Source organism: Schistocerca nitens, chromosome 11 (assembly GCF_023898315.1).
Source record: "Schistocerca nitens isolate TAMUIC-IGC-003100 chromosome 11, iqSchNite1.1, whole genome shotgun sequence".
NCBI lineage: Eukaryota > Metazoa > Arthropoda > Insecta > Orthoptera > Acrididae > Schistocerca > Schistocerca nitens.
The window spans coordinates 212,333,676-212,358,332 of NC_064624.1; the positions used below are offsets into that span (position 1 = coordinate 212,333,676).

General features: G+C 37.6%; 1 protein-coding gene across 4 annotated transcripts in view; it reads right to left on the reverse strand.

Moving 5' to 3' along the window:
* LOC126212995 (uncharacterized) overlaps window positions 1-20,530 on the reverse strand; it is a 65,145-nt gene extending 44,615 nt beyond the window's left edge. For all 4 annotated transcript variants that reach the window (XM_049940537.1, XM_049940540.1, XM_049940539.1 and 1 more), the window contains exons 1-2: window positions 18,938-20,530; window positions 839-947 (exon numbers count right to left, since the gene is read on the reverse strand). In XM_049940537.1, the coding sequence (XP_049796494.1) occupies window positions 19,129-20,484 (1,356 nt within the window). In that variant the 5' untranslated portion in view covers window positions 20,485-20,530 and the 3' untranslated portion in view covers window positions 839-947; window positions 18,938-19,128. The remainder of the gene's footprint in view (window positions 1-838; window positions 948-18,937) is intronic.
* Between the last annotated feature and the right edge of the window lie 4,127 nt (window positions 20,531-24,657).

Genomic DNA, 24,657 nt, shown 5'->3' on the forward strand with positions numbered 1-24,657 from the left:
AGGCCCTCGCCACACGACATTTTGTTTCACTATTACGTAGTCGACACTCGCCTCCATTTCCGACAATCGGCAAGCTGACGCGTGTAAAATCTCGGCACCCCTCCCGACTGTTCGGTTTCAATTTGACATATTACTGTGTAATGTATTCGAGCGTGGGTAGTTGTGCGTGCGGAAGTTTGTTTTTGTAATTTGGTTTCCCAGTATTTTACTGACCCCTACCCTCTGCTTTCTTCTCAAACAGATCGAATGGTGACAATTTGCTAAGAAACTGAAACTGCTAAAGATACCATTTCTGCGGCCTAACGATGCTGTGTACTGTAAAATTTTATTCTAGGCAGGCTGTTAGTTTGGCTGGCTCTGAGCACTACGGGACTTAACTTCTGAGGTCATCAGTCCCCTAGAACTTACAACTACTTAATCCTAACTAACCTAAGAACATCACACACATCCGTGCCCGGGGCAGGATTCGAACCTGCGACCGTAGCGGTCGCGCGGTTCCAGACTGTAGCGCCTAGAACCGCTCGGCCACTCCGGCCGGCGGCTGTTAGTCCATTTCGAACAAAATGTCGTACTGCACGCTACTCACCGAGTTCGGTCACACGGGCAGTGTCGAGTTCCCGTCACACGCGAGGCACGCACGAGCGTCGGTACTCGATATTACAGTTTTTAGGGTGCTTTTAAAAATTTCAATTCTCTCGGAATACTCTAGTACATTTCAGGGATCGGCAAAGCATTGAGACGGAAATTGAAATACGACAGAATCGACCAATTCCGCAACAATCTGCAGGTTATTCTACTCACTGCTAGAATCACAATCGAGAACTGAAAAATGGCATACCTGTTTCAAATCTAGATCTCGATGAGGAAGCTGCATCGTTTCCTGATCAGCTATTACCACTGGCATTCTATCTTCCTTACACTTTCGGTTAAAAGTCAAGTTCACAGACCTGAAACATAAAAAATTAATACGATGTTATGTTACAGTAATTTCCAATAACCATTTATAAACGGTTGCCACATATTTCAGTTGTACTGAAAAAATGGAAAATATCTGTACTTCTCGTATTGTGGTTTTTGAAATACGCCTACCCTCTCCTCCACAGTACAATCAAAAAACTATGAACTTTAAGACGAACAGACTTTCAAAAACAAAGAAGCCGTTCCTCATATACCACATAACGTTAAACCCAATAATCACGTAGAAGAGCACCCCAATACAACAGAAAAATGACGCTCAGTGGAATACGATATCCGCAGATTATGTAGTGAATGAATACAAACACGGTTTAACTGAGGCTCAGATTAATAGCAGCTTATGTTAACATAATGTTGTGAATTTCATAAATAATGAAATAAATACTAGATTTCAAACAACTTTAAAGTACGGGTCACTGAATAAACACAATTTAAGTATATTTACATTAGTGAAGTTGTTAGTGTTGGGATAATTATAGTAAAATCGTGTAACAAGTGTATTATTTCTTCTTGTGCTAACAGATGTATTTCTAGGTTTAATTTCATATGTGGGAAATATCTGTAAATCATACAGTTTTGTATTTCACTACCTACTGTTTTTATTTAAATTTAATCTACTGTTTCAATTTTCCCGAGGAAGGTTAGACGTATGTGACAAGTACGGACATTAATAACGGGTGTGTTAAGTTGCGAGTGCTTTAGTGTGGTTTTGTTTCAGTGGTTACAGTCAGGTAGACACTGGGCTGTACAGTAAGACTCTTCCACAGAACTCGGAGGTCAGGCAGGAGGAGCAGTTTTTGTACCACACAGGTAGAACACAAAACTGCTGAATTACGACAGTCGAGAATGGGGGGATGAGAAGGGCTTCCGGGAAGAAATGAAAAAGAAAAAAAAAATGTTAGCAACTTTGAGATTTAGTGTAATTAATAGATTTCACTTGCTACTGCAAGGAGAGAAGGAATATCTTCATAAATATGTAGAGAAATTTAAGGTGCAGCAATACAATGCTGAGAACCTTACACGTACACAGGGAGAATAACAGAGTACACAAAAAAAGAGTTCTGCTGCTGGATTTGTGGCAATTGCCTTGGGGTGTTTTCATGTGAAATCACCCAGTGGCCACTGCCCTTATGGCACAGATTTTTTCTGAAAATTTGGTGTAAGAATGTACATAATGAGTTACAGTTAAAATATTTTTTCTGGAATTTTTTGACAAAAATTGTAATTAGGAGACTATTTTGAAATGTGGTCTCCTTCTACAGCAGAATCAGGTTTCAACATCTCACAAGGGTGTTTGTCCTCTACTGTTAGATCTCAAACTTTTTCAATAATGCTGTAACAATTAATTGCTTCAAACAGCTAATCCACAATACATGAAACAACAATGAAAAATTCAGTCTAGCACCAACACTCACATGCAACACAGGCTGTGTGTGTCAGGTTTTTGTGTGTCTGTGCACTTTATGTATCTGAAGGACTTTTTTGTCTCGATTTTGTGCTTCTTACATAAGCAGCCATTCTGTCTGGTAATTTATTTGAAAGTACAGTTGAAACCCTCAATATGATAACATTCCGGAAATAGAAGCCCTCGATATGAGATAGTGAAAATGAATGACTGAAATTAAAAAGAGAAAGAACTCGTCCGATCCGTGCATAGTTGCGCAGTAACGTATAACCGGGGACACTCAATTTAACTTCCGTAAGTGCAATGGGTTGCATTTTTTCGACATATTACAGTGTTCTCTGATGTTGTATAACTTTTACGAAGTGACGCTAGACCACCCGGTCACATTATAACCCACAAACGGTTGTTGAAGTATATGCTTTGTTTACCTGTGGCTTGTTATCAGTTGTTTTAGTGAATTTTATTTATCAAATATTATAATGAGTGAAAAAAGATCACAAATTTTACTTAAAGTTTTTTCACATGTTTTTTTTTATATCAATTATCATTAGAAATAATGACATATTAATATAAATATTATTTTTATTTATTAATAATAAATAATTTTGTTTCATACAAAATTATATTATGATTTCTGATAATTCATTTAAAAAATAAATTAAATTATAATTTTGTTATATTTATAACTCCATTTTGAAGGTTTTTTATAATTAGTTATTACACTTTAAATTATTATTTATTCACTATATGATATCATCCACTTAATTATAAATTTTTTTAAAAAATCAAGATTTATATATATATATTTATTAAATGTAATTTATATACTTGAAATATATATTACATTCAAACCAATCATTAATCCAGGGCATGCAGCTTTACTGTATGGTTAAATGATGATGGCATCCTCTTGGGTAAAATATTCTGGAGCTAAAATAGTCCCCCATTCGGATCTCCGGGCGGGGACTACTCGAGAGGACGTCATTATCAGGAGAAAGAAAACTGGCGTTCTACGGATCGGAGCGTGGAATGTCAGATCCCTTAATCGGGCAGGTAGGTTAGAAAATTTAAAAAGGGAAATGGATAGGTTAACGTTAGATATAGTGGCAATTAGTGAAGTTCGGTGGCAGGACGAACAAGACTTTTGGTCAGGTGAATACAGGGTTATAAATACAAAATCAATTAGGGGTAATGCAGGAGTAGGTTTAATAATGAATAAAAAAAAAAATTGGAGTGTGGGTAAGCTACTACAAACAGCATAGTGAACGCATTATTGTGGCCAAGATAGACACGAAGCCCACGCCTACTACAGTAGTACAAGTTTATATGCCAACTAGCTCTGCAGATGACAAAGAAATTGAAGAAATGTATGATGAAATAAAAGGAATTATTCAGGTAGTGAAGGGAGACGAAAATTTAATAGTCATGGGTGACTGGAATTCGGTAGTAGGAAAAGGGAGAGAAGGAAACGTAGTAGGTGAATATGGATTGGGGCTAAGAAATGAAAGAGGAAGCCACCTGATAGAATTTTGCACAGAGCATAACTTAATCATAGCTAACACTTGGTTCAAGAATCATAAAAGAAGGTTGTATACGTGGAAGAAGCCTGGAGATACTGACAGGTTTCAGATAGATTACATAATGGTGAGACAGAGATTTAGGAACCAGGTTTTAAATTGAAAGACATTCCCAGGGGCAGATGTGGACTCTGACCACAATCTATTGGTTATGAACTGTAGATTAAAACTGAAGAAACTGCAAAAAGGTGGGAATTTAAGGAGAAGGGACCTGGATAAACTGACTAAACCAGAGGTTGTACAGAGTTTCAGGGAGAGCATAAGGGAACAATTGATAGGAATGGGTACCTTTGAGGGATGAAATAGTGAAGGCAGCAGAGGATCAAGTAGGTAAAAGACGAGGGCTAGTAGAAATCCTTGGGTAACAGAAGAAATATTGAATTTAATTGATGAAAGGAGAAAATATAAAAATATAGTAAATGAAGCAGGCAAAAAGGAATACAAACGTCTCAAAAATGAGATCGACAGGAAGTGCAAAATGGCTAAGCAGAGATGGCTAGAGGACAAATGTAAGGATGTAGAGGCTTATCTCACTAGCCTGCCTACAGGAAAATTAAGGAGACATTTGGAGATAAGAGAACCACTTGTATGAATATCAAGAGATCGGATGGAAACCCAGTTCTAAGCAAAGAAGGGAAAGCAGAAAGGTGGAGGGAGTATATAGAGGGTCTATACAAGGGTGATGTACTTCAGGACAATATTATGGAAATGGAAGAGGAGGTAGATGAAGATGAAATGGGAGATACAATACTGCGTGTAGAGTTTGACAGAGCACTGAAAGACCTGAGTCGAAACAAGGCCCCGGGAGTAAACAACATTCCATTAAAACTACTGATGGCCTTGGGAGAGCCAGTCGTGACAAAACTCTACCATCTGGTGAGCAAGATGTATGAGACAGGCGAAAAACCCTCAGACTTCAAGAAGAATATAATAATTCCAATGCCAAAGAAAGCAGGTGCTCACAGATGTGAAAATTACTGAACTATCAGTTTAGTAAGTCACGGATGCAAAATACTAACGCGTACTCTCTGCAGACGAATGGAAAAACTGGTAGAAGCTGACCTCGGGGAAGATCAGTTTGGATTCCGTAGAAATATTGGAACACGTGAGGCAATATTGACCCTATGACTTATCTTAGAAGCTAGATTACGGAAAGGCAAACTTACGTTTCTAGCATTCGTAGATTTAGAGAAGGCTTTTGATAATGTTGACTGAAATACTCTCTTTCAAATTCTAAAGGTGGCACGGGTAAAATACAGGGAGCGAAAGGCTATTTACAATTTGTACAGAAACCAGATGGCAGTTATAAAAGAGTCGAGGGGCATGAAAGGGAAGCAGTGGTTGGGAAGGGAGTGAGACAGGGTTGTAGCCTCTCCCTGATGTTATTCAATCTGTATATTGAGCAAGCAGTGAAGGAAACAAAAGAAAAATTCGGAGTAAGTATTAAAATCCATGGAGAAGGAATAAAAACTTTGAGGTTCGCTGATGACATTGTAATTCTGTCAGAGACAGCAAAGGACTTGGAAGAGCAGTTGAATGGAATGGACAGTGTCATGAAAGGAAGGTATAAGATGAACATCAACAAAAGCAAAATGAGGATAATGGAATGTAGTCGAATTAAGTCCGGTGATGCTGAGGGAATTAGATTAGGAAATGAGACACTTAAAGCAGTAAAGGAGTTTTGCTATTTGGGGAGCAAAATAACTGATGATGGTCGAAGTAGAGAGGATATCAAATGTAGACTGGCAATGGCAAGGAAAGCGTTTGTGAAGAAGAGAAATTTGTTAACTTCGAGTATAGATTTAAGTGTCAGGAAGTCGTTTCTGAAAGTATTTGTATGGAGCGTAGCCATGTATGGAAGTGAAACATGGACGATAAATAGTTTGGACAAGAAGAGAATAGAAGCTTTCGAAATGTGGTGCTACAGAAGAATGCTGAAGATTAGATGGGTATATCATATAACTAATGAGGAGGTATTGAATAGGATTGGGGAGAAGAGAAGTTTGTGGCACAACTTGACGAGAAGAAGGGATCGGTTGGTAGGACATGTTCTGAGGCATCAAGGGATCACCAATTTAGTATTGGAGGGCGGCGTGGAGGGTAAAAATCGTAGAGGGAGACCAAGAAATGAATAGACTAAGCAGATTTAGAAGGATGTTAGGTTGCAGTAGGTACTGGGAGATGAAGAAGCTTGCACGGGATAGAGTAGCATGGAGAGCTGCATCAAACGAGTCTCAAGACTGAAGACCACAACAACAACAACAACAACAACAACAATTATTTTTGTCATTGCTTTTGTTATTGACAGGTGAAAGTTAATTTTTAAGGTATTTCATTTTAAAGGGTTTTAAGTATTGATAAATACATTTTTAGGGTTATAAGTGTTTTACATATTTTCACAGAATTTAAACAAAAAATATTTTCTTTATTTATGTAAAATTTATTAGTTATATACATTAATTCAAATAAAATAAATAAAACAAACTTATAATAAACATAATTCAATTCCACAACAGGAGGTTTTATGTATTATGAATCTTACTACACTCCTATAGTAGCATCTGATTGTCGTAAAATATGTCACACTATCAAGTTGAGGGGTTTTAGAATATCATATTGAGGGGTTTTACATATTGAAGGGTCCGACTGTAATACAAAGTTGTTCCATAATGTGAATATCAGAGATCACTTAATGAAGTGGTCATTAACTCTTTCTCGTTTTCCCCCTTACAGATTCTTCATAGTATATTCTTGACTAATTATAGAACAAGAAAAAGTTTCAAATCATCCAGTTCTTTTCTGCAACATACACAGTTGATTAAAAATCATAATGGAACACAAATGTTCTTTAGGTCTTGTGTCAGCAGTTGTGTGTGAGAAGAAAAGTGGTGGTGGTGGTGGTGGTGGTGGTAGTAGTAGTAATAGTAGTAAAGAGCTTGATTTAATAGATATGTCAAGCCTGAATCAAGCTGATATTGAATTATTGAAGCTAGGATGCACCTAAAATATGGAGAGTGTTTTTCCTTCTCACAAAAGGCTCCATTTGGGAACATTTGAAGACAAACAAAGCTTTTGCGGTGACCCTTTTAAGAAGCATGGTAAAAAGACTGCTAAGAAATCTTCGAAACCCATTTCTTTAACCGTGGCAAGGAAATATAAAACCCTCGGACTTATCCCAGGTACCAAGCTGTGCATAACATCCCGTAAGGACATTCCATCTCCTATGGGGGATAACCTTCCAGGGATGGATGAATGTGAAGTTGAAGATCAAGAATGTACACCAGATCCATCTACAGCTTTTCAGAAACTTAATGAAAGTTGTGAATTACATGAGATTTCACAATTTAAGATTACCAAGAGAGCACAAGACAAATATCCAGAATACACGCGTTACAAGTCTCGGCACTTAGCTTTAAAATTGCAGCAAACAGCATCAGAAGTGCTACGTGCTCCAGTGAAAAATGTGTCTGAAGAAACTGGCAGTGCTGAATGTACAAACTGAGCTGTTTATTTATTGTCATCTGAATCAATACTGTACATGACATGCACATGGTGATGCACATACATACATACATTTGATGATGGACCTTATGATAATTTGCTGGCATGAAGTAATATGCCAAAAGTTTACACAAACATATTTTCTGAGAAGTTATGAACACACAAATTTATGAAAACACAAATTACATACTCAGTTACACATTTGTATTTTAGTGCTGTATTCCTCTAACACATATACACAACAGTACCAGGTTGGATATTCTTTCTGCACTTAATTTGCTTAGTAGCAGATGATATAGATGCAAGATTTTTGCACATACTTCCATTAATGTTTTACTCTTCACAAAATTCTTTGCTGCAATTTGTTTCATGTTTCTTTCCACCCATGTGGACCAGAAATTCGCTTGCACTGTAGAAGCAATGATGAAGTAGGGATGATTTTAAATTTTTATTAAATACAGTCAGGGACTTACTGTTTTTTTATTTCTGATGGCAGGCTATTGTATATTTTAATGCCTTTGTTGAAGGGAGACTTTTTAAAGGCAGAGATGCGCATTTCTTTAACGTGGAGTTTCATTTTCTGTCTAGTACCATAGTCGTGGACATTTACATTTTTATTAAATTTTGTAATATTACTTTTTACAAATCTGCATAGTTCTACTATATACAGGCTGCCAACGGGTAGGATGAGCAACTTTTGGAAGAGAGGTCTGCAGTTATCAGTCGGCTTTGTCTCGTTCGTCATTCTTATAGAGCTCTCTTTCGGGGGAGGAGAATGTTTGGCCTATGTGTAGAGTCTCCCCAGAATATAATACCATACTGAATTACACTGGGGAACTGTGCACAGTAGGCTGCGTGAACAGTTTCTGGGCTCGTGCAGTATGCGAGGATTCGTAGGGCACAGCACACTCGGTTTAGCTTACTATTAGTTTTACTAATGTGTGTTTGCCATTTTAGATTATCCTAAATCCATAGGCCTAGAAATCTTGTTTCTGTATTTGGGGATATTTGGGAACCGTATAATTTCATATCGGCCATAATTTTATTTGATCTTAGGTGGAAGTTTAGGTAAGTGGTTTTCTTTGTGTTAACTATGAGCTTGTTTTTCCTCAAACCGATCACCAAGTAGTAACCAATGATCTTCATCAGAATAAAACAAAACTTTATCATTGTTATTGAAAAGTATTTCATTTTGGTAGTGAAATTTAAACTATTGTATGTATGGATTCCAGGTGCCTTCATTTGCAGATACTATGTGTGACAGTTCCTAATCATTTGTCATTTTCAATCCACTCAAAATAGCAAATGTCAACTGCTGTATTTTTTTCTATGTGCAAATTAAACTGCAGTGTAATAACTGTAATATTTTACTGCAAAAACTAAAAGAGAAATTCAGCAGAAGTTTTGTTAAAGAAAAACTACAAATACTTCCCTTAGTACCAGCTTCACAAAGTAAAAAAAAATTCAAATGTTTTTTAACACTAGCGAATAAACGGTAAAGAAATCGAGGGTAGTGCTAAAAGAAGATCACATTTCGTCGAAAGGGAAGTGGGAAACAGAACAGGTAAGGATGTGGAAAAACGTGTCCAGAATTTTCACTGTGTAGATTATATAAGTCGCATTTCTGCTAATAAAAAAGACTGCCTGTCTGTCCCTTGAGAAAATGGCAAAAGAGTGTATAAGACAAAAAGACTAATTTTACATAATCTGAAACAGGTATACTTAGCTTTCAGAGAAAAATACCCTGAAGATAAAATTGGTTTTACTAAATTTTGTGAACTTAGGCCAAAAGAATGTGTTACTGTATACAGTCGTGGAATGCATAACGTACGTGTATGCACCTATCACCGAAAGGTAAAACTGTTAATGCATGCTGCACGTGTGAAAGAACCGTACACTGTACTTCTACAGAATCTCGTGTGCAATCTGGAAAACGAGGAGTGCACGCTGCATCGCTGTTCTCGGTGGCCTGGCGAATACGGACAGTGAGCTGGAGTCCTTACAAGATTGTGGAAATGTCGTATTCAAACAACGGGTGCAAACTGATCGACCTACAGTGGAGACACTAATGAAGACGACTGACGAATTTGTATATCGTGCAAAAACTTCAAAACTTAACAAAACGTCGTTATGTATCAAAATCTCAGAGTCACTACTTCAAATCGACCAAAGAAACCCCCCGTGATACTACGTGCATCATCGTAGTGGATTTTGCAGAGAACTGTACCTGTTTACTTCAGGATGCTACACAAGGATTTCACTGGCAGAACATTCGAGTCACCCTTCATCCTTTTGTGGTGTATAAGTGACTGTTTGCAGCATGATACAAACACATTCTATGTTTTCCAGAAAACTGCTCTCACATATGTATTGGAACAATTACCACCTATCCAGCATGTTATGTACTTCAGTGATGGCAGTTCTGCACAATACAAAAACTTTAAGAACTTTTTTAATTTGTGTCATCACAAGCAAGATCATGGAGTAACTGCAGAATGGATTTTTTTTGCCACTAGTCATGGCAAAAATGCATGTGATGGAGTTGATGGTACTATTAAACGTTTAGCAACAAGAGCAAGTTTACAGCATCCACATGACAGTCACATTTGTTACAACAGAGGAGATAAAGTTCACAAACATGTTACAAAAACGATGTGAGACTGGTTCTACCATTCCTGGGACAAGAGTGAATCATGTTTTCAAACCACTGAATGAAAACAAGTTGCTGATAAAGCACGTTTCATCACCTACATCTACATCCATACTCCGCAAGCCACCCGACGGTGTGTGGCTGAGGGTACTTTGTGTACCTCTATCGGTTCTCCCTTCTATCCGAGTCTCGTATTGTTCGTGGAAAAAAAGATTGTCGGTACGCCTCTGTGTGGACTCTAATCTCTCCGATTTTATCCTCGTGGTCTCTTCGCGAGACATACGTAGGAGGGAGCAATATACTGCTCGACTCCTCGTCTACTAAATTCGTTCGAGTTCCTCTCGGAATTCAAAACACTACCTTTAACACTATTAAAGAAGAAACATTTGTCGCAGCTATCTACGATAACCAGTGGTGGCTTGGAAAATTTCTAGAGATAAGTGAAGAATACGGATATGCTAAACTCAAGATCATGTGTCCAAGTGGCCCTTCCTCAAGTTATTCGTGGCCACTTCACACTGACGTTTGCTGGATACCTTATGAAAACATTATAATGACGTTGCCTGCTCCTAGTGCAAGCACAAGTACTGGTCGTTTACATACTTTTGAATCAGACATAATATTGTCCATTGAAAACTTGTTTGAAAGAATGAATGCTTTTTAGAATTTTATGAATGTGATCATCATTTGTGACCACTAGGTAAGAGTCACAAAATGAAATGTGTATATTATTATTTATGTTCTTTCTGTTTTAAATGATTAAACAGAACAAACACCCTTCTGATTTTTCTTATGTTGAAATGTATGACAATAGGAATTCTTTGAGACAAAATTTAAAATGGTGAAACTTGTGATTTTGACAAAAAAACTTAATGATGTTTCTAAAAAAAACTTGAAAAATGATTTTAATTACAGATTTGCACATATTTATATGCACAGTTACAGCATTTTTATAGTTTAGTGATATAGTTGGTCCTTTCATCTTTCTAATGACACCAAATTGAATAAAACTGATTTATAAATAAGGGAGTTATAGTAGTTAAAAACTTTCAACCTACCTTTTGTACTGATGCCAGATGGAGAAAATGCTAGACATTTCAAAATGGCCCACTTACTACAATTTTGATCTATAAAATCTGAAAAAAATTATTTATCACTTTCTATTTATGTACTTCCTTACTCCAAATTTTCACAAATATCTGGATCATTCCATGTCAGTTCAACCAGGGGCTCCAGCTCGCAGTCTCAGATTTGACTGAAATTCAGCACTAATTCTACCATGTTTGGAATACTCGTGTACAAAGTATTAGTTTCCACTCCCAATTAGTTCCAGAATTATGACTTGTGAAAGAAGGTGGTGCGATCCGGAAATTGCAACCCGCATCTGGCAATCTAGCTAGCTTCAGATCCAACTTCAGGTCTTAATAACTTTGGAACTATTCTGCACAGTCCAGTGAAATTTTTACAACCCAGTAACATCCATTTAGAGAACACACTCCATGAAGCAAAACACCAACAACATATTTCTGAGGGAAAATAAAAAATTCCAAAATGTCAAAAAAAATGTAATACGTTAAAAGGTACATATTGTAGGTGTCCTCTATGCCAAATATAATTCACTCAAAAAGGGTATAAATTTTTTGTGGTAAGCTTAATGTGGCCTAAACACATACAGATCTCATCATGCCTATATCAGTCACAAAAACTGAGTTACATGCACACGAAAATACAAAAATTTGAAAAATTACCTGAATAACACGGATTTTCGAAGTGTGGTAGCACAAAAGGGACAAGTGATATCCGAGCCAAATTTCACACACTGCAAAAGTAGACCATAATGATATATATCTCAAAATTTCAGCATGTTATCGCAAGACATTTGTGTACAATGGAAGCTGAGAGGTGTATTTGGTGATGTGGCCATTGTTCCACAACGCAATTTTGTAAAAACATACCGTAAACTGTTCTGCCTCTTATTATCCTCTCCCACAACTGTTTAATCACTAAGCAACAACATATAGACAGATTAACACAACCTATCATTAATGTTCACTGCATCTTAACTGCTAAAAATCAGTCGATTATGCTTCGAACAGAAGTTCTCCCACACTTTAGCTACTGTACTCTGTACACTGAGTGGCAAATTGTACTGTCTTCCACTGTGGTAGGAACTGGAACTGTCGTAAGAATACGTTCAAAAGGAATTCAACACCTGTCTGCCAAACATGGCCAATGAAATGATCTTGCTGGTGCCACGAAGTTCACAAATACATCGCCTTCTGCTTCACAGCACTCAGCAACACATCCCAAGTACCATTTGTCATCATAAACAGCAATATCATAGCAACCTGGTTGTATGTTATGCTTCTGAATCCTGAGTCAGACACACTGTGAAGACACATGTTGTGCACGAACCTATACTTATAACCGGACAGTCCGCTCATCTGCGCATTGTCAGAGTCCATTGGAGAGAAGTGATGACGACTCCTTGCGCCTGCAACAGTTTTAACGTGTTCTAGTCTGCTTTTTAGCAACTCTTCGACTGATTTCAACTCGTCTTTCGAAACATAGAATGATAGTATGCCAGAGATATTTTTCTGTACCCAGGTAAATAATGTAAGAGGTGTTAGAATGTGACCTCCTGTAGGGTGCTGCAGACTAGCTCGTGATGCCGTGCGCTTAATGGTAGCACCGATACCGTGACTTGTTGCGAAAAAATTCCATTCTGTGTGAATCTGAAAATCGTGGTAATGCATGAATAAATTTTTGCTTTTTTGTACTGACTAGCTGCTCCATCACTGAAGTATTTTGCAAAATGTATGTGAGGCAGCTTGTTTTTCACATATGCCACGACAGTGCCAATGTGGGCACGAACTGCAATGGCATCACGAATTAAACAGTCACTAAAAACGAACAGGTTCGTGACAGACACATCACCTGATTCACCTCTACAGTAAATTGCAAATAGCTGGAGAGTTGCTTGACTTTTGTCCCAATGATATCCTCGGATGGCATCTTGAACTATAAATGCATAATTTTCAGAGAAGTCTAGTATTACCATAATTTCATCTCGTTTCAAATTATCCTTACAAAACTGGAGATAAGCTGATTGTGCCATTGCTGTGAAGCTGTGTGTGGTCAGTTTGTCCAGTTTTTGACAAAATCTTCCACTGTGCTCTGCTTTGTTTCAAGACTTGTGCGATGCATGTGCGTCCATTGTTTATAAGGAACCCAATTGCTTACCCTGAGCCTGCTGAAGTTGTGGAAGCACTCCTCGGGTTGCTTTTATTTTCCTAGCTTGCTTTACCGTGTATGTAGAAACGTTGAATTCCTTTGCTGTGAAGTCAATAGACCAGCTGGAAGGTGCAAGGGTAAGAATAGCAACTTTTTTCTGGCATGTGGATATGGCACATTTTTCTTTCAAATCGTGCACAATTTTGTCCAAATCAGAGCATTTATGGCACGATTTCTGTTCCTTTGGAGCAGATAGTTCTTCCCCTTCCACCACTAGTGTGTCAGCTATTTTGCGTTTTAATTCCATTTGAGCTTCTTGTAGTTTTCTTCTACCATAGCTGGGCCTGTCTCTTTTCCCAATTTTGTGTATCTTCATGGGAGACAAACCAAGAGCAGTCACTGAAGTATTTAATTGCTCATCCGCTGTGGTGGTAGGTGGCTGATACTCTTCCAGCTTATGGTGCCTTAAAGAAGCTGTATTTTTACCTCTGACCTATCACACACATTAATTTACTCCTTTCTTTGTTATATTTCACCATAAGTTGTCAAATCTGACATAAATTGGTAATTAATTTTTGAACTTAAATTGACATCTACATTTTCACTCTGCGAGCGAGTGACGTGCTCAGAATTTTGTGGTCTGTCATTTTTGCAGTTTTAAAGATAACTGCACAATTTTTTGGTTACAAACTAACTTTTGCATGACAATTTCAAATATGAGATTCATTTTACTCTACTGGTAAAGCTCTTGATATGCCAGGCATGGTTACACTTACCCCTACTTTTTCCCATGTGGGGCAAGTGTAACCAACAGGCTGGGGCAAGTGTAACCACGGGGGGTTACACTTGCCCCAAACAAACTTACCGGAACAGATTTATTTATTTAAGCCGTAACCTTGTTTTTGCCATCACACTAGATCAACTAAACTGGTCTTCCCGTACATATGGATACCAGAATACCTGATGTGCTGGATTTGTAGGCCTACTGAGTTTGTGTGAGATATATTTTATTTTTTATTTAAGTCTACTATATTTTTAAACCACGTTTCCTTTTATAAAATATGACACAGTCCGACAGTGTAGTCCCCCTGGTAAAACAAAGAAGAAAAGGATTGCACCAGGAGCTGAAGTTATCACTTTTCATGATGCCATCTATTAAAAAAAGATTTTAAAGGAAACAAGAATAATACAGAGAAAGCAAAACGAAAAAGCATTATCGACATAAAAAAGGGCTCGGCAATGAAAAGTAAATCTTCCAAACAAAGTGCTGTTACTTTATTCGAAATGGCATTTCGGAATGTTGTGGAAAAAAATCCCTGATTGCTCATGTGGGTAACAAGAAAAAAAGACTGGAAGTTGAATCGACAATTGAAGAAAGTGAAACTGGAGGCCTATCTTTAATAAGTAGTGATGAAGAAAATGGGACCATAATAACACTGGACAATCTCAGGAAAGAAATGATAAACTGTGAAGAAGAAAAAGAGGCAAACTTTTTTGAAGCCAAAGATAAAATTATAGTTGGAAACTATGTTCTGGTAGCTTTTGCAACAAAATGTAAGAAAGTTCATTTTATTGGCCAAGTTGCCAAAATTAGTGATTTAGGAGATCCAGAAGTGATTTTCCTGAGATGCAAAAATAAGACAAAGCATGGCACCACATTCTACTGGCCTGATAGAAGAGATGAGACGGACGTTCCATCCTCTGATGTCATTTCAGTGCTGCCTGAGCCTACTTTGAGTCACAGGGTGACCTGACATTTGGTGTTACATTTGATTCATACAACATTCAGTGACTAAATAATAGTTAGGGCCTAAGTGTGAATATAATAAGTTAAATTAGGGCAGTTTAGCGTTAAACATAAATTGCCAACAACTTTAGTTCAATTACCATGAAAAATAATAGAAAGCGAACTTATAAAGTAAATTTTTCTTTTCTCTTGATACTAGATATTTTATTATTTTTGTTAAATTGCCTACTAAAGAAAAAATATTACTTTTGTAGAATTTAAACTAATCAATTACTGGCCTAAAACAAAAATAAATCATCTATGAAGCATTCTGTTTCAGTGTTTTATGGTTTAGGCTAACACTTATTTTTTAGTTTAGCTAACATTTTCTGTGTATTTCATAATATACAAAGAGGCGTGTGCAAAAAAGTTCATATCTTGAGTAAAATTTAAGATATTTTAATAATTTAAAAATCCTCAAATTCAGTAAAAATTGGGTAATCTGGTCACTTACCCTAAGTCTCTGTATGGGTACAACAATGTGGGGTTACACTTGCCCCGAACCATGGGGCAAGTGTAGCCTCACAACACAAAATTTTGAAAACAATTAATTGACCATATAATTTCTTTTTTCAAAAACAAAATGTAGATTGTTTAAAAGTCAATAAGTCAAACTTTAAGCATGAGAAACTTCAAAATCATATCTTCAATAACAAGTTGGCAATTTGGTGTCAAAGTTGAACTATGTCAAAACGTGTTTACACTTACCCCACTTCACCCTATCAGAATATTCTTCATTTTTTAGCAGTGTAACACACCTGGAACATAACTTTTGTCCTGGTTTCATGTTAAGCCCCAGGCACTGATTCACTTTCAATACTGATTTTATATCAATTTCTCTGAGGCTACACTTCACTGTCTTCTTATGAATCCGAAATGGATCAAAACAACTTCTTTGTAGGAAAGAATACTTATCCAGAAACACTTTCATATGATGATAACAAACACTAAAGTTTTCTGGGACTGTACTTCTTGTGCCCACAGGATGTGTTCCGGATCTCCATAGCAACAAATCTTGCACAACAGTACTGACCAGTCTGATCTGGAATCTTAAAAATATGAGTAACCTGTAATGGTTGCTTGTTTCCTTTGTTGTTCCTGCCTAACAATGACTCATTCAGTCCCTGAAAACTACCATTGTTTGACTTTCTGTTGCCTAATGGTTCCCAACAATTGCTGCAGCTTTATCTGAAACAAGCTGTCTGCATCATCACTATTACTTGCTAAATCGTGTTAAAAGGAACGTAACCAAATACATCTCTGTCAGCTTTTGTTGTACATAAATTCCTTGCAATAACAAGTTCAAATTTTGCCACATATTGTATTATGGTCTACTTATGCTGTGTTTGAAATTTGGCTTCGATATCACTTGTCCCTTTTGTGCTACCACACTTAGAAAATCCATGTTTTTCAGGCAATTTTTCAAATTTTTATATTTTCGTGTGCTTATTGGTTTAACTGTTTGTGTGACTGATATGGGCAAGATGAGTGCTGTGTGTGGTTAGGCCACATTAAGCTCAAAAAAAAAAAAAACCTTTTTGAGTGATTTATATTTGGCACAGAGGGCACCTAGAATATATACCTTTTAACATATTACATTTTTAATCATATTTTGGAATTTTTTATTTTCCCTCAGAAATATGTTGTTGGTGTTTTGATTCATAGAGTGTGTTCTGTAAGTGGATGTTAGTGGGTTGTAAAAATTTCACTGGACTATGCGGAATAGTTCCAAAGTTATTAAGACCTGAAGTTGGGTCTGAAGATAGATTGCCAGATGCGGGTTGCAATTTCCGGGTCACGCCACCTTCTTTCACGAGCCATAATTCTGGAACCAATTAGCAGGGGAACTTAAAATTTTGTACACGAGTGTTCCACACTTGGTAGCATTGGTGTGCTACATTTCAGCCAAATCTGAGGCTGTCAGCTGGAACATTTCCTTAAATTGGTTTAACTGACATGGAATGACCCATCTGTGACACGATGGCAATGAGATTTCTTTATTTTGGGTGGTTTTAAATGAAATAAGCCCTCGAGCAGTAGAGCTAGTGGAATATTATCTGCATTGTCTGAAATGATTCTCAGCCCGAGGATTTCTATATCGATGTTTTTCCAAGAACCTTGCTGCTTTGTATTTTATTTTACCTTTTTCCAAGCCTGAAATCTCAGCAGTGCCAGCTGACTGAATCCAAACAAAGGTTAAGCCCACGATACCTGCTGGAAGGGTCTGTAAAGACCATTAATCACTTATTCTAATAAAAAGGTGTCTAAATGGAAGAGGTCGTGCAAGTGAGACTACAGGTAACACCATCCAAGTGATTGCTTTGTGCAGCCTTTTTATTTTACTGTCAGAAATAGTTGGTGTACAACTTGCTTACTACAAAAATGCAAATCATGTTCATTATTTCAGGTAGCTTTTATTACTTAACTACCATGACAGTTTCACAATAGGATTAATAAATAGGTAAATCAACTTTAATAACCTAAATACCGCTGTTTGGTTTTTGAAGAAAAGTACTGATTTTTAACTAAAATCAGTATTTCTTTTATATAATACAATGACCTAAACAGTATATTTTAAGACTCTGTTCTCTTCCCATCTGGACATTTAAACTACTGTCTGTAAACACATTTATGAAAAATATTACACCTTTTAAGCAAAAGGGGCATTTAATGACTTTCTGAAATGTATATATTTTTTAAATTTTACTAAAATCAAGCAAATGTTACAGCATTAACTGTTCTACATATTACATTAAAGCTTAAACCAAGACCTTTACAATGTCACCTGTTTATCATCAGATCTTTTGAAGTTACCAATTTCATTTCACACTACTCAGAAAAATGAGTAGTTTTTATTTTCTGATGTTTGAAAGCCCAATGATGGCTGTATCGAAGAATACCACATTTTGTCTACCAACTCTTTAGGTAGACCTACATTCAATGAATGAAAAATCAAATATTTAAGACTATGAGGTGCAAATATTAAGTTGATTTGAAGTGGATGGCTCCAATGCTAAGGTTGATGCGGAAGAATGCAGTTAACATTTCTTTCAGATTTTCATTTGCTGATGATGATGATGATGATTCTTGGGGTGACTCCTCACTTAGGAAAAGATCTGTTTAAGCAACTCGAAATATTAACCATTGCCTCGTGGCAGATTTATTCACTGTTCAAACCTGATATCAATAATTCACTGTAATTTAAGAGTAATTCATGCACACAATACTACAAGGAACAATAAGCTACCATTTCCACCAGCAAACCTAACTTCAGCAGAGAAAAGTGTGAAATAAAGAACATACATGTCTCCTATACAAAGATATAAAAAAGTCTAAAGGAAACCAGAAGCAAATTCAAATGTCGAGTGAAATTGTTTCTGATCAATGGCTCCAATATCTTAACAAGATTCTGGAATGCAGACAGGTAAACACGAGCAACAAGTAGCCCAATATTGAGGACAATTAGGTTTCAATCTTTGATTTATTTGACACATTCCATACCTCGACACATATCAAGAATACGATATACAGAAGATCGTTCTGATTAACTAAAGATATCTATCAGAAAAGAAAAACCCTGACAGGATGAGAAGTGTACGATGTGTTCGAAAATATTTTTTTAGTCCCCGTGTTTTTGAAGTGATGTACCATAAAATAGCAAGATGGCAATCTTTCCTAAAATAATGCTGATATTTCACAGTTACTTCTTGTACTTACAACATAACATGGCATATTTGTTACATTTTGCAGTGCAGCAAATGATGCTAAGTCAATAATGTAAATGGAAGGGTAAACTCCAGAATACTTACCACAAAGTTACAAACAGTCTTCACTCAAATGTCACGAGGATAAACTGACAGTGCAAATGAGCAAAGGGCCATCACAAAAAATGCCTCCATACAGACAAAGTTTCAAAATGACCATTTCTAAAGTGTTTTGCCAGATACGCCAACCTGGCAGATGAACCGAAAATAAAGGAACATTACACCAAAACCTTGTCCTAATCCTCTAACTCCGCATCACAAAAGTCCTGAAACGAGGTGGGATACCAAAAATCCTCGCGTACCAAACGTTTCCTGTGCCTCGTAGGCCTCTCCTTTGGCTGCACTGTAACGTTCACTGCAGCTGCTACTGGTGAGGATGGACCTGCTGCTGACAGCGAAGGTTCTTCTTTTACTGCTACTGGTGTCGGGTCTTCGAATTCATCTGGTGACAGTGAAGGCTCTCGCTTTACTGCTGCTGGCGATGCGTCTCCAGCTGCTAATGGAGAGGAAGGTTCTTGCTTTACTGCTACAGGTATCAGCACTCCGGCTGCCGGCTTGGAGTGTTCTGCTACACGCCTAGAGTCCTGCAGTGCCGGTGTAGGGTCCTCTACACACGGTACGTAAAGCGTTCCCACACCTCGCATGAAAGAATGAAACACACACCCCTGTCCAATCACACTCTCCCTCCAAACATATTCGTCCAAATGGCCCTGCAAACTACCGAGCCTTCTCTTCCCTCTCCCCACAACTCTCTGTATGCCCTCCCAATGTTGCTCCATAGTACCAATCAATTTATTGCGAAACTGATAATTGTGATCAGCTGCAAAAGTCTGAAGGTCCACTTCCCCTTCATCCTCATAACTCTTCCACTTATCTGAACATATAACAGTCCCGTCTTCGATATGTTCTTCGAGAAGACATTGCAAAGTCCTCGCGTTTCTCTTCTCGACCATTTTCAAAACCAGCTGCCCGTGTTCTTTCCCACAAACGACTGCTCCCCAAACCCAGACTTCTGCCATCCACTTTCCCAAATCATATTTAACACGCCTAAAAGGCAATTCGTCCATCTCAACCACAACACCTGGGCCTCCTATCTTTCCTCTTCTCTTCAGTAACGCTGAACAAATTTCCCTACACGACAGAAACCAGTCGAGGGCACTTCTGTCGCTCAATCCTGCAATGCGACTTGTCGACAACACAGACTTACGCATACAGAAACAGTACGTCATCAACACTATAGCTCTAATGGTAAGCCTCGCACTTTCAAACCATGTCCCTTTGCGGACGGACCTCCACATGTTGTGTTTTCGGCATCGCCACATAAGCTGATCCCTACTTCTTTTTGGTGGAACCTTAGTACAGGACATTGGCTTTCGGCATGTAGCACATATGTACTTATCAGCAAGAACACCAAAACTTCTTAGAAATTCAAACGTACGTGAATTATCGTCTAAAATCGAATTAAGAGTCCCTTTAGTTATCTCAACTCCTTGGTCCCTACGATCATTATCCTCGTTGAGTTCACTGGATGACGAAGAATCTGTGTAACAGCAATTGCCATCGCTAGAACCAACTTCACATTTAACATCCATTGCAATCACAACCTAGCCACCAGAAAATAACAATACAGAAACGTTTCGTGCTGGGCAAACGTCAAAGATTCAAGGCTATACATCTATGGACAGAGAAAATGCAAGATTTATTTATTAATTTATTGTCGGATTTGGCCTGAAGCCGTACAGCCAGCTCTCAGTGTTCTGGTGATTTTACATACTAAGGTTCCATTTATGAATGAATTTTATAATTAGTTTTAAAACTGCGATATTGTTTTGCCAAAGGAGAGTAGATAAACGGTTTATTATCTCCCCGTCCCCATTCTTAAATGTGTCATAAAAACGCGTTTAAGCGCATAATATTGCTATTGTTGTGAACGGGAGAATTACTTTCGTGTCTCTGAATGATCTTCTTGATATGTTTGGGTTAGAAATATCTGCTGGTGTGGTTATACTTGCGCAAAGTGTACCGCGTTGTCAAGTGGACCAGTTTTATGTTACCAGTAGTTAGTTAGTAATTATATGTAGTAAGTTAGTTTTGCACGATGGATCGAAATGATGTGGAACTGGTCGTTTTACATTAACATCGCAAATTAACTAGTACATATGGTTACATTCTGAACATTTCCAAGCCTACATTTACATCTGCACTCTGCAAAACCACCATGAGATGCATGGCAGATGGTATGGGTCCCGCATAATACAGCCATATTCTAGGATGGGTCGCATGAGTGATACGTAAGCAATCTCTTTAGTAGACTGATTGCCCTCACCCAGTATTCTACCAATAAACCGGAGCCTACTACATACTTTACCTACAACTGAACCTATGTGATCATTCCATTTCATATCCCTACAAAGCGTTACACCCAGGTAATTGTATGAGTTGGACGATTCCAACAGTGACTCATTGATATTATAGTCATAAGAAACTACGTTCTTTCGTTTTGTGAACTGCAAAATTTTACCTTTCTGAACACACGTTACCAATCTCTGCACCACGTTGAAATCTTATCAAGATCTAAATGAATATTTATGCAGTTTCTCTCAGATAGTACTTCATTACAGATAATTGCGTCATCTGCAAAAAGCCTGATTTTACTATAAATATTGTCTGCGAGGTCATTAATACACAACATGAACAGCAAGGGGCCCAACACACTCCGCTGGGGCACACCTGAAGTTACTCCTACGTCTAACGATGACTCTTCATCCAAGATAACACGCTGCATCTTTCCTCCCAAAAAGTTCTCAATCCAATCACAAACTTTATGCTATACCCCATATGGGCTACTTCTGACAATAAGCATAGGTGTGGTACTGAGTCAAATGCTTTTCGGAAATGAAGAAATACTTACTGCATCTACCTGACTGCCCTGATCCAAAGCGTTCGGTACTATGTCTTGAGAAAACTGCAGGATGGGTTTCACAATATTGATGTTTTCGGAATCCACCCTGGTTGCCATGGATGACGTCATTCCGTTCAAGATACCTCATTATACTTGAGTTCAGAATATGTTGTAAGATTATACAACAAATCGATGTCAAGGATATTGGACGTTAGTTTTGTGGATAGCTTCTACCACCCTTCTTATAGACAAGTGTGATCTGTGCTTTCTTCCATCTACTGGGCATGTTTTTTGTTTGATGGATGTGCAATAGCTTATAGTTAGAAGCGGGGGCTAACTTGGCCATAGTTTTGGTATGGAATCTGGTATGCATTCCTTGGGCCCCTGGAGCTGTGTTCAGTTTTAACGGCTTCAGCTTTTTCTCAACATCATTGACACTAATACTTATTTCATTCATCTTTTCAGTGGTGCGAGGATTAAATTTAGGGCCGGCCAGAGTGGCTGTGCGGTTCTAGACGCTGTATTATGCGGGAGCCGAGCGACCGCTACGGTCGCAGGTTCGAATCCTGCCTCGGGCATGGATGTGTGTGATGTCCTTAGGTTAGTTAGGTTTAATTAGTTTTAAGTTCTAGGCGACTGATGGCCTCAGAAGTTAAGTCGCATAGTGCTCAGAGCAAAAAAAAAAAAAAAAAAAAATTGAGTTTGGGGCAATTCTCCAGGATTTTCCTTTGTAAAGGAACAATTGAAAACGAAGTTAAGAATTTCAGCTTTTGCTTTGCTACCCTCTCATTCGCCAGGGACTCGACACAGACTTCGGTGCCACTAACAGCCCATACATATGACCACAATTTCTTTGGATTGTGTGAAAGATCGTGTGACAATATTATGCTACAATAGTCACTGTAGACATCATGCATTACTCTCTTTTATTTTTAATATACATTACAAAAAGGAAAAAAGTTATAGATACATGAGTTTGTAATTCCTATCTGTCACCTTTTACACAATACAGTAACAGAAATTCTTCCACGGAGTAAAAGGAGCTGTCAAGGAGAAACTTTTTTAGTGTGTTTTCAAATTTTACTTTGCTGGTTGTCAGATATTTTATATCATTGCTCAGGTGATCAAAAATTTTTGTTGGAGAACTGTGCACTCTGTTTATGCTAAAGACAATGTTAATGTGGACTAATGAATCTCCTTCTAGTGACTGTGTTTGAGATCTTTGCTATGTGAGTGCAGGTTCGTCGCCAACCATGTCTGCTACCAACAATTTAACCAGTATATCCCTGAAAGCTTAATGTACTTATAATAAATAATAATAATAAGTATGATCAATTCCCTCACCATAACAGTTGATGATGCATGTTTATTGGAATTTAATGAACTAACCGCAGTACTTTAACAATGTATGTTCTGTACAGTACAGATTCTTTCTCCCAAATAACACATCAGAATTTCTCATAGATATACTTTACAAATTCCTGCGGAATTTCCCTATGTTAAACCATAACAACTGAATGTAAAGAGCATAATAGATTTCACAGCGCATAAAATGGCGTACGACTTGTTGGCCGCAAGGAATTGCTTCATGACGTCATCAGAAAGTCCGAAATCGGGATAAATTCTAGTGTCCGATTGAGCAATGACGTCATATGTAGCGGGACTTTGAATTTCGCCGCGCTACACTCGTTCCCTCAGATATAAATTATACCGTCACAGCTCTATGAGCGCTCGACGGCAGAGAAAATATATATGAAAATGAAGGTGCTAAAATTGTAACTCTTTCTGTTTTCTATCCGTCTTTTGACTCTCGAGAGCGGAAGCTTAATGCAGACGTAAAAACTTATTAGCTAGTCTTGGTCTGATTAAGACGAAAAACAACTTATTGATATGCAGACGTATTGTGGAAATTTGTATGAAATTCAGAGGATGGAAGCAGCAACATAAAATACATTGCATTTAATCTCAAGACGATTTTGATTTGTATAAATTAGTGATTCCTTGACGATTGCAAGATTTCGGAGCAGCTACTACTTTTCACGCAGAAACGAAGTACGAGATTTTTGAAGACCTGGAAGCCGCATGAAAGAAGACATGTTAACATGGTAAAGGATGAACCGCAGTACTTTAACGCCATTCCCCCTGTTAATCACGTTTTGTTATTCTCTGTTTTTTTTTTTTTCAAACAATTTTTGCAGTGGAAATTGGTTTGACTTTTGCTCAGAAACGCCACAAGGACCACCCCAACAATAGCTTTTCCGAATCACGAAGTCCGATAACTTTTCTGTAGTACGAAGTCCGATTTGCATTTCATTCTTTCCCTTTTTCACGGTCATTAACGATTTTAAAAACCCCTTCCTTTTTATTCACCATTTCTTCCCACATTTTCAACCTTTTCTTTTCTTCTCTTCTCTTTTTTCCTTTTTATTAACCACTACACATGCCTATAGACAAAATGGTATGTATAGGCAATGTATGAAAGCAAGAGATCATACTCGTAAACAAACGATGTAATTTATGATAATATCAGAATCACGTTCACGTAGTTCTATACTTAGTCATGAATTATATCGAAACGAACTGAAGACAACGAAAATAATTAACACGAATTTAAAAATTTTTTTATGTCTGGTTAGATGTATTCTAATAATCAATGTGACTAGGAAAGCACAGAGAACCTTTATTGCAGCGCAGTAAAGTTCTTGGTGAAGTCATACTGTTATAAAATAGCGTTAATCTTTTATTACTTATTGAATCTAACGGGAGAAGCGCAGAAAAGTGGGTGTTTAGGGTGGGGAGAAAGTAAAATGTACCAGAAAAACAGGAAAATTAAATGAATGACAACAAATACGAAACAGTAGCA